Raw genomic sequence first — 10,945 nt, forward strand, 5'->3', positions numbered from 1 at the left:
GGAAGGCAAGTGTGGCAACAATGCGAAGATGGCAGATCAGGTACCTGTGTCTTTTCGGACTTATCCGTGTCACAGGACCTGCGAGTTCGGTGTTCCCAAGGGACGTCTCGCTGGCCAGGGATAGTGGCTGTAGGAGCTAATGGTCCAGCTCCTCCTCCCTACAATAAGGTTGATAACAATGCTTATCATGTGTCTGGCACTTGTCTATAGTCTGTGCCTTTAAATCTCTCAACTCTGGGAGGTAGGGACTATTATAATCATCTTCATTTTACAGACATGGAAACTGAGGCACAGAAAGGTTAAGCGACCTGTTCAAGATAAGATCACATATCTAGGAAGTAGAACAGATGGCATTTGAATCCAGGCAGTAACCCCAGAGTCCATGCCACTTCCCAATCCTTTTGTTGTGGCCTTGTTCTGAGTTGAGTTGTATTGCCCTTTAGAGAGGATATCTCAGAGGGTTGTGAGGAGTCACTAACACCTTAGTATGAATTAGTCAACCTCTTGCTGCCACTGAAGAACAGCAATCATCGCTGTTGTTTATAGGGCACTAGTTAAGTAGATGGGCTCTGGAGTCATAATGCCTGGAATTGAAGCTCAGCACCACTTCCCAGTTGTGACTTTGGGCAAATGATGTCACTGGGCCTCAGTTTCCTCATCTGTGAAGCCCCTGTTTTCTTGATGAGGAAACTGAGTTTCAACACATAGCACACCCAGGACATTGGAAGCTGAGCTTTGAGCACATACCGCCTCCACAAAGATGAGGAACCAAAAACAGGTTCTGTGAGAGGAAGTTCAGAGTTCCTGAGGCCCAAGTGTGGTGTCCCAGGAGATAGATCCAGGTGCTCGCATGACAGGCAGCAGGATACCTGTTTTCCACACACTCTTTCTCTACCATTTGTGTGGAGGGAAAGGAGCACTGCAAGCCTGAGGCCTGTCTATGCAGGGAGAGCAAGGCCACCTGAAGGGTTGGGCAGGACAGGCACTCCTGTGTGCTCTTCCTGTCAGATGGGAGTTCAGACCCCCCGGGATGCGTGCCTGATCCTGGCTGGGCTGCTGGGTGGCCCAGAGTGGGAACTAGGGCTGGGGCCCCAACTTCAGTCAGTAGAGGCAAAATGGGAGATGGGCTTTGTCCTGGGGGGAAGACACCCTAGCTCTGGCCCTACCCCTTCCCAGCTCCACCCTATCTCCTGACTATACACAGCTGGGACCACTGGTACAACTAGTTAAGATACTGAACTACTTCCAGTTTTTTGTAAATAGCCACTACCCATTTCTGATGCCCTGGCCTCTCCCCTAGGGCCCTTCAGGCTGCCCCATGCCCCAGCCCAGAGGCTTTCCTGATCAAGCCCTGGGGGCTTGCCCATCCTGACTGGTGGGCGGTCCTGCCAATATTTGGTATCTCCCCTGGCTCAGCCTCAATGTCAATCCCTTTTCCCACAGGTTCAGAGTCCTCAAATATGTATATCCATTTCACATAAACTCCTATGTATCCTTCAAAGCCCTGCCTCGATGTCACTTTCTTCAGGAAACCCTCCAAAATTTCTTCACCACCCCAAGAGTGAATGGCTCCTCCCACTCCCTGGGCTCCCAAGTATCTTGGACCATTCAGCATACTTTGTTCTAACCCTCTGCACAAAGGCCCTTCTCCCCCACCAGTGTGTGAGCACCCTGATGCCAGGAACCGTCTTCTGCTCATCTTTGTTGGCCTCAATACCAATGGTCATGCCGAGCACACAGTAAGGAAATCAATAAAATTGATGGAGTGTCTGAATGGATTGTCCACAATGTGTTGTGACATCAGGCATATTCAGCCTTGTGCATCTCCTGTGGCCCAAGGAGCACAGGCCATCATTCCTACAGGCGCTGAGTGCCATCTGTATACTGGGGCCCTGCTGGCTAGGACTAGGCCAAGGATGGGGAGGGGAGGACAGGATGGGAGTCCCTGGGGTGCAAGGTCAGCTGGGCCTGTTCTCATGCTCTCTGGTCGAGAGTGATTCTCCATCTGTCTGGGCCAGCTGTGGGTGCTGGGACACGAGGAGATGCAGCAGGAGAGAGGGAGGCTTTGTGGGGGGAGCTTGGGGAGGCCCAGAGTAACCAGGGAGAGGAAAAACAGGCACACGGTGTTATTGTTACAGGACCATTAAATACAACTTATAAACAAGCCGGGAGGGCACGGGGTGGGCTGGGAGGAGTCAGAGGGGGCCACAGAGGCAAGAGAAGGTCAAGGCGGTGCGGTCCGGGCCCGGTCCGGGAGGGGGCTCAGGCTTCGGTCACTGGAGGGGCTGGGCTGGCGGAGGCCTGGCTGCTTGTGGAGGCCTCGCAGCTTCACCAGCAGCTCCTGGACGAAGTCCTGAGGACAGGATGGAGGATGCTGAAACCGGGGAGGGGGAGGGGCTCCCTGCCCAGCACCCCCCCACCCGCAGCCCCTCTGACCTAGGCCCCTCCTTCTCCTGCTTCCTGTCAGTGACAGGGGGTGGAGGTGATGTTAGGGAGGGGGAGAGGCTATAGAGACAAAGAATGGGTGGGGGGGAGAGACAGAGGGGAAAGAGCCAGCCAAAGGGAGAAAGAGATATAAGGGATGAGATGAGAACAGATAAAGACAGGGAGAGAGAGACAGGGGGAGAGAAATGGAGAGAGACAGAGAACAGAGACCCAGAAACAGAGACCAAGACCTAGACAGAAAGAAAGAGAGATAGAGAGACAGAGACAGAGGGACAGACAAAGGGTCAGAAAAAGAAACAGAGCCACAGAGAGACATCGAGATGTTTCTCAGGCCAAGAGATCACCAGGAGGGTCTCCAGGGACAGAAGCCTGAGCCTGCTCCAGGGCAGACAGACACACAGTGACGTTTGTTCCTCAGGCAGCCCAGAGCTGGTTAGAGAAACATGAATATTTTTCCCTTTTAAAGCAGGAAGGAAGTGGGAGGAGTTGGGCCTCTCAATTTCAGGGACTGGAAGGATGGGGGGCCCCCCAGAGGTGGGAAAGGGAGCCCCAGGGTGGCAGAGACAGTAACAGGGGAGAGAGACAGAGAGAGGCAGCACCCGCAGACACAGACAGAGGAAGAAACAGGAGACAGATGGGGGAGCGTCTCAGCAGGGAGGAGATAATGGAGGCCCAGTGGCAGATGGGGAGAGGGGCAAGGAGTGAGGAAGACAAAAGATACCCCTGGAGATTAGAAAAGGGTTGTGAGAAACAGAGCCCCCCAGAGTTCCCTCTGCTGGCCCTGGACGTGGCCAGCCAGCTTTTCCCTCCTCCCCCATCAGAGTACAGGGGTCCAGAATAGGATCTGTAAGAGGGAAAGGAGAACTCACCTCTGTGGGGTTCATGCACGATTTCAGGAGTCCCTAAACAACCCCCGCCCACACACACACACACAAAAAAGAGAGAGAGAAATAGTCAACGACTAACAATGCCTCTGCCCCTCTAGCCCCTTCCCTTTTCCAACAAAGCCCCAAGCTCTAAGGGCTGTCAGACTCTAAGCCCCAAGCTACAGGACAATGGATGTCAGACTCTAAGCTGGACTTCCCACCTGGCTCCAAGGGGAGTACTGTCTAAGGACCTTATAAAGTAATTGGGGGCAAGGTTGAGTCAAGAAACTCAGCACCAGAACCAGCTCTAGATCCAGAGTGGGCAAGAAAATGACACATTTCTTGCCTCTAGGAGAGCACAGGTCATAAGAGCCAGACTGCCTGGTTTTCACTCCCAGCTCTGCTCCTTCTGAGAGCTGTGTGACTCTGGGCAAGTGATTAAACCACTCTGGGCCTTATTTTCCAAAACAGAGAAAATAATAGTGCCTACTTCGTAGGGTTTTGTGAGGATTAAATAAGTTAATAAGCATAAAACAATTGTGTCTGGCACATAGTAAGTGCTCAACAAACATGGTAACCATTGCTGATTTTTAGCGAGGGGCAAGTTGGAGTACTGGGGGACAGCTTTCCCCTCCACCTACCTGAATTTTCCGGCTTCTGTCCTCTTCACTCTCTAGTTCCAACAATTCGTCAATGTTGACCTCATCAGGCATGTCTGCCTCCTAAGGCGGAAAGGGAGGGCTGGTCAGGCTCCCTTTTCCCTCCCTCCCATGCCATTATCCAGGGCTCTAGGGGAGCCATGCTGTGCCCAGGGCCCAGCTGGCGTGTTCTGGAGCAATAATGTGGCAGTCAGGGACAGCACCACCAAGGCGGGACATCTGGGTGTTGGGGGAGGAGTGACAGATGGGTTGACAGAAGCCCAAGGCCTGTACCAGCTCCCATGCCTGGGGCCCTGGGCCCCTGAGACCTGGGGCTGGCACAGGTCTCTCTGCTTGGCCCTAGTTCCCACAAGAGGAAAACAGGCCTGGTCGAGTCTTGGAATGTCAGATTCTGGGATCCAGAAGAGGGGCCGGCTCTGCCCTTTCAAGGAAAAGTCTAAGCGCTAGGTGCAGAGGAGGGGAGTGGCAGGCCAGAGCCTGCTGGGCTGGCCCCTTGCCCCAGGGGAAAAGAAGGAAGGACAGGAGGCCAAAATGCAATCCCACGTGTCCAAAGATATGACCACCGAGGTCCCCCAAGGTGGATAGGATGAGCCATGAGTCTAAATTTGAGCATCTAAGAGGGGGACTTCTAGTATGGCCTCTTGGGGCAGAGAGCCAAAGGCAGGCTGGCTCAGTATCCCTGCAGGGGACAGAACCCAGCTGTCTGAGCAAGAGATCCCTGAGGCTACAGCTTTTTTCCTCCCCCACCCAGAGCTCCGCTGATTGCACTGCAGTGTTTAAGACTGGGTGGCCTGGGCTTTGTGTGTGGAGAAGAGGGTTCAGCAAAGGCCTGGAGGATCTATAAGTTTGTTACATGCCTATGCGAGTCTCTGCCGAGGTTGCCAGGGCCAGCGTGAGGGTGCAGAGCTATGTGGCATCATGTGTGTGGCCCGCACAGGGGCCTATGGTCCTATGGGTATGAGGTGTGTGGCTCTGGCTTAGCAGTGTTTGTCTCCTCGTCATGTGTCATGAGAAGCTATAGTGCGCTATATATGACCTCATAAGATGCCACCTACACCAGCAATTAGACTTGTCTGTATGAGCCCACATGTGTCTGCAAACAGAGAGACTGTGAGGGACCGTGTCTTCTACTACCTTCACACAGCGCTGAGGATTTCTGGGTCCTGTGTGTCTATGGATGGCTAGGACCATTGGGTGCCTGGGACTGTGTTCCACAGCACGTGTGTGTTACACAAAGTATGGCTTCAAGCAGAGACTCGCGGGAACTACTGTGTCTGTCTGTAGCCTACCTGTCAACCCATGAGGTTATGCCCTGTGTACCCGAGGGGAGCCATAGTCTTTGCCATTGTATGTCCCCATGGGGTGTGGATTTCTGTCAGGCTGTAGCTATAATGTCGGTTGTTTCATGTCTGTGAGTGGCTGCAGTCGATGTCATTGTGTCCGCATGTGGTTACCGGTTTTTGCCATCCGGGGATAACCACGGAGTTGTAGCTGTTGTAGCTTGTACTGGGAGTCGCTACAGCTTGCACTGGTGTTTGTCTATGAAGAGCTGTAACTGGAGTCCTTTTGTGTGGGTGTAGTGGGGTCTGCGTTTGGCTGTGGCATGTGTCCATGTGTAAGTGACCAAGTGTCTTTGAGAGTGTGTGTGGCTGTGGCTTCTGTCACTTGTGTCTGAGAGTGGCTACCGTTCGTCACTGTGCACATCTGTAAATACTGCTGCTTCCTCGGCTGTGCTTCTCTGTGGGGTTCTATCTCCCCGTCACCAAGTGTATGTTTGGCTTTACAACACCCCTTCCCCCTACCCTTTCTCCAGATATGGCATCTGGGACTCCCCAACTTTGCCTCCTCACCCTCCAGATGGTAAACCCCCGGCCCTCCCCAGATGTTTGGGCATATCTCTGGAGACCCAAGTGTGTGTCTCTCTCGGTATCCACCAGCAGAGCGCCATCGTGGGTAGATGGCCGGGCCAATGAGTCCAATGATTGCCTGGCCCCTGGGCGTGTGTGTGCAACAGCGAGCACAAGCAACCAAGGACCCTAAGGACACAGGGTGTCGGAGAGCTCCCCTACGCCCCTACACCCCTCCCGCCTCACCCTGCCGCGGTACAGCTCCTCCAAGCGCCCGTCGATCCACTTCTCCACGTCCAGCCTCCGCTGAAGCTCCCGCCGGTCATACTTGACGGTGACACGCGCGTGTCGTTTCTGCAGTCCCCCGGGGCTGCCCCCCGGTCCGCGGGCCCTCGACGGAGACTGCAGTTTGCTCAGCACCCGCTTGCCCAGCCTCTGAGCTGCCATTGCGTCCTGGCCTCGGCCCCCGCGCTGTTCTGTGCTCCTTCGCCTCGCGCGCAGGGGGCCTCTTACTGGCCAGGGCGGGGCCGGCCGGGGGCGTGGGCTCGGGATCGCCGGGGGAATGGCCCCGCCCCAGCTGCTCCGCGCCTCAGTTTCCCTGCCTGCAGCGCGAGGACTGTCCGCTGGCTCAGGCATAAACCCTCAGGGGAGCAGGGCTCAGGTATGGGCGGGGTCCGGGAGCCCCAGGCCAGCCCGGTGTCTGGGGCTCTAGGGGACTTGATCCCGGGGGAGGGGCGGGGTCCCGGGTCAGGCTCAGGGGACTTGGCTTGTGTACGCCCTCTGGCGGTTGCAAGGGACGGTGCAGGAGCCCCCATGCCACCTTTCTTTGCCGGGGAACGTTATTTGTTCGTTGTTTCCTTTATTCACTCATCCGTGCATCTATTCGTTCATGTATTCGCTCTCTCTGAGAATATTCATTGAGTGCCACCATAGCAGGCACTGTTCTAGGCCCTGGGGATAGAGCAGTGAACAAAAAAGACATGCCCAGTCCTCATGGAGTTGACATTCGTGTGGTGGAGACAGACAATAGACATAATAGTTAAGTGCAGTATATTATACAGTTTATTAGAACATTAGTTCTATGGAGAGATAGGAAGCAGAAAAGGAGAAATGGAGTGAGGGTGGGGTTGCAATCTTAGCAAGGGTGACCAGAGAAGTCCCTTACTTCACAAGCCTTCCCACTTCTGATTATAAGCAGCAACAATGATACTTTAAAACTTAAATTGAGTCATGTCCCTCACCTGCTTAAAACTATCCATAACTAGGCAATGGTTTCTTTAATACTGTTGATGTAAGAAATGTCCAAACCTGTAGAGTTTTTATGAGTTTATTTGAGTCAAACTGATGACGTATGCCGGGAAGCAAGATCTCAAATGCTCCAGAGAATAACAGTTTTGCAGCTTCTTTTATACATTTGAAATTAAGGCGGGAACGGGAATGTAAGGAAGATTACATGATCGTGGGAGAAAGCAAGGCAGGGATTGGATTACAGGATAGTTACTAGGATCATGTGCTCTCTTGAGGGTGGTTAAGGCTTATTTCAAAGGTGTGTTATTCTAGATGCACAGAAACAATGGACAGGGCTTGCTTAAGGCAAAGATAAACCTCTTACTAAAAAGGTACGTCGGGCTGGCCGGTGGCTCAGGCGGTTGGAGCTCCATGCTCCTGGCTCCGAAGGCTGCCGGTTCGATTCCCACATGGGCCGGTGGGCTCTCAACCACAAGGTTGCCGGTTCAACTCCTGAGTCCTGCAGGGGATGGTGGGCTCTGCCCCCTGCAGCTAAGATTGAGCATGGAACCTTGAGCTGAGCTCCCGGATTGCTCAGTTGGTTGGAGCGTGCGTCCTCTCCACCACAGGGTTGCCTGTTCAACTCCTGCAAGGGATTGTGGGCTGTGCCCCTTGCAACTAAGACTGAAAAGACAGCAACTTGGAGCTGAGCGGTGCCCTCCACAACTGAGATTGAAGAGACAACAACTTGGCTTGGAGAGAAGGCCTGGAAGTGCACAATGTTCCCCAATAAGGTCCTGTTCCCCTTCCCCAATAAAAAAAAATATATATATATATATATATATATATATATATATATATATATATATATTTTAAGAAAGGTATCCCTCTGCATGACTACCTACCATTGCCTGCCCAGTTAGGAGACTGCCCAACATCTATTTGCGATATCCTACAGGGAAGTTAAAACAGACACACCTAGTTTTTTTGTTTTTGCTTTGTTTTATTTTTATTTTTTTATTTATTTACTTACTTACTTATTTATTTTTCCCCCTTGTGGGGACAAAGCCCCAGAAAGCAGTTTCCAGGCTCTCGGCCTCACATAGAAAGGTGCTGGCTTGGGTAGTAAATGGCCATCAACTGTGATCGGATGGCCATCAGCTGTGGATAGTTGGCTGTCAGCTGTAACCCGTAAGCCATTGGCCACTAATATAACTGCTGTGGCTATGCTAGCAGAAAAAAATGGGGGCTAGCAAGAGCAGATTGCAGAGAGGCGGATGCCGCCGCTGAGAATATAGTGATATGACTCCCCTACTTATGGCTCCGTGGGTGTTCCTTTTTGGCCTCACCATGTCCTGCGTTCTTATGTGGGGAGCGGGACCAGAGACCCCTCAGGCCACCCCGCATGACACCCCTTCTTCCACCTCCCATCCCCACTCTGGTTCAAGCTGTTGTTTCTCAGTCTAGTTGTGTAAGACACGGCTCCCTGGCCCATGCTAGTATTATGAGCCTTGCACTTCCTCCCCTCCCCACCCCCCCAGGCAGTCGGTAGCAGGTTATTGGTCAGCCACTCACAGCAGCTCACAGTAACCCAACGCAGCAGAGCAGCCTGCCGCAGCCCATAGCAGCTCACACGGACCTGCAGCTGTTCATGGCAGCCCAGCTCCACGGTGAGCCCTTGTTCACAATCTTAGCTGTAGAGGGCGCAGCTTACTGGCCCATGTGGGAATCGAACCCTCGACCTTGGCGTTAGGAGCTCGGCGCTCCAACCACCTGAGCCACCTGGTTGGCCCCTGCTTTGCTTTATTGTGCTTCACAGACATTTTAATGTTTACAAATTGATGGCAAGACCCTCCACCTGCAAAAAGATTACAACTCCTTTTATATTTGCTTTATTGCAGTGGTCTGGAACCAAACCTGCAGTATCTCCAAGGTATGCCAGTATAGAGAACGTCCAGAGTTGACTCTAACATGTAAAGACTCAGCTGTATGGTTCATTTTATTTTATTTATTTATTTTTTTTTTTAAAGATTTTATTGGGGAAGGGGAACAGGACTTTATTGGGGAACAGTGTGTACTTCCAGGACTTTTTTCCAAGTCAAGTTGTTGTTCTTTCAATCTTAGTTGTGGAGGGCGCAGCTCAGCTCCAGGTCCAGTTGCCATTGCTAGTTGCAGGGGCGCAGCCTACCATCCCTTGTGGGAGTTGAGCTAGCAACCTTGTGGTTGAGAGCCCAGGCTCCAACCAACTGAGCCATCCAGGAGGCAGCTCAGCTCAAGATGCCGTGTTCAATCTTAGTTGCAAGGGGCACAGCCCACCATCCCCTCTAGGACTCGAGGAGTTGAACTGGCAACCTTGTGGTTGAGAGCCCACTGGCCCATGTGGGAATTGAACTGGCAGCCTTCGGAGTTAGGAGCATGGAGCTCTAACCGCCTGAGCCACTGGGCCAGCCCCTGTATGGTTCATTTTAAAAATAAGATCATAACAATTTGGAATCATTTGGCTTGTATCAAGCACAGTTTGAGTTTCCAATCTCTGTGATTCTACATATTCTTGCATTTAAATAATAGATCAGAAATTTAAAAAGATAGCACAATCGTAACGATGAAGAAACTATTCTATAATTCTATGTATTCTTTTGGGAGATTTTGTGTTTAAAATTCAAAACAGTGAATCAGGGTATAAATTGCAAGGTGTAATATTGTCATTTGGTAAAAGTGCAAATTTTAATTCATATGTGAAATATTCTACTGAATTTGAGTAATATCTCTAAAATTGAAATGTATGCATTTTGAATTGTTAAATTTAAAATGAAAGAATAAAATAATGATTCTTACATGATTATTATTGAAAATAATTTTCTGGTAGAGAGGAGGTATAAAAAAATTAGTTCCACCACTGATCCCAACATTATAAAGTGAGTTCCAACAGGGCAAGAATTTTGCTTTGTTCGCTGTTGTATCTTCTCCAGCATTTACAATAGTACCTGGCTCATAGTGGGTCCTCAATGAACGTGCTGAATGATGGCTGCATGAACGAATGAATGAATGTGCCTGTGCCTCCTCTCCAGCCTCACCTCTTACTAGTTTTCTCCACCTTCCAGCTCAAGCCCAGGCTTAGTGAGACAGGATGGGAGTGGGGGGTTCAGATGCTGGGGAGACCTTTGGCCTCACATTCGTACTCCTGATCTGGAGTCCCAGGACCTAACTGCAAGATGGCTAGCATAAAACTTTAACTGTTTAAAGTAAACACCATTTTGGTAACCCAATTAAGTTTCTTCACACACCATGTTTCCCCGAAAATAAGACCTAACTGGAAAATAAGCGCTAGCATGATTTTTCAGATACATCCCCTGAACATAAGCCCTAGTGCGTCTTTTGGAGTAAAAATTAATATGAGACTTGGTCTTATATTCCGGAAACATGGTATTATGTCAGGAGGGAGGCTGAATAGTGGGAGTGGCCCTGACTCCTTTAATACTGTTGTCTTTCTTGCCTCAGGACTTTTGCATTTGCAGTTCCTAATGCCTAGAATGTCTGTTCATCAGCCCATCTTATCCTTCACTGTTTATTATCAAAACCACCTCCTCACAGCACCTTCTCCAGCACCCAGTTCAAAAGGTCTCCTTTAGTTTCCTCTACTCCTATGCCTGCCCAACTCCATCCTCCTGAGATTCAGTTCCTCTTCCAGTAAGTCCCCCTGGCTCACAAACTGGGTCATGTGCCTCCTTTGGTCCTCCCTCCTTTTAGGCCTGATTACCTTGCCTGTGCTTTCCTGTCAGAGCCCTGACACCTGCCTCTGTCTGGTGAAGAATATGTCTTCATCTGAAAACTGGGAACCGTAGAGGCAGGGCCTTGGGCTGTTGTTCATTCATGAGTCTATCACCTCCTCCTGGAAGCCCTC

The 10,945-nt window shown here is 51.2% G+C and overlaps 1 protein-coding gene across 1 annotated transcript; it reads right to left on the reverse strand.

Moving 5' to 3' along the window:
- Positions 1–217: 217 nt before the first annotated feature.
- Positions 218–6,542, reverse strand: PPP1R14A (protein phosphatase 1 regulatory inhibitor subunit 14A). Its single transcript, XM_081030406.1, has 4 exons — positions 6,064–6,542; positions 3,953–4,033; positions 3,315–3,347; positions 218–2,353 (listed from the first exon to the last, which is right to left on the reverse strand). Exons 1-4 carry the CDS (start codon positions 6,451–6,453, stop codon positions 2,225–2,227), a joined length of 633 nt encoding a protein of 210 aa, XP_080886532.1. The 5' UTR covers positions 6,454–6,542; the 3' UTR covers positions 218–2,224.
- Positions 6,543–10,945: the final 4,403 nt, after the last annotated feature.

Source organism: Rhinolophus hipposideros (genome assembly GCF_964194185.1).
Source record: "Rhinolophus hipposideros genome assembly, chromosome: 21".
Taxonomy (NCBI): domain Eukaryota; kingdom Metazoa; phylum Chordata; class Mammalia; order Chiroptera; family Rhinolophidae; genus Rhinolophus; species Rhinolophus hipposideros.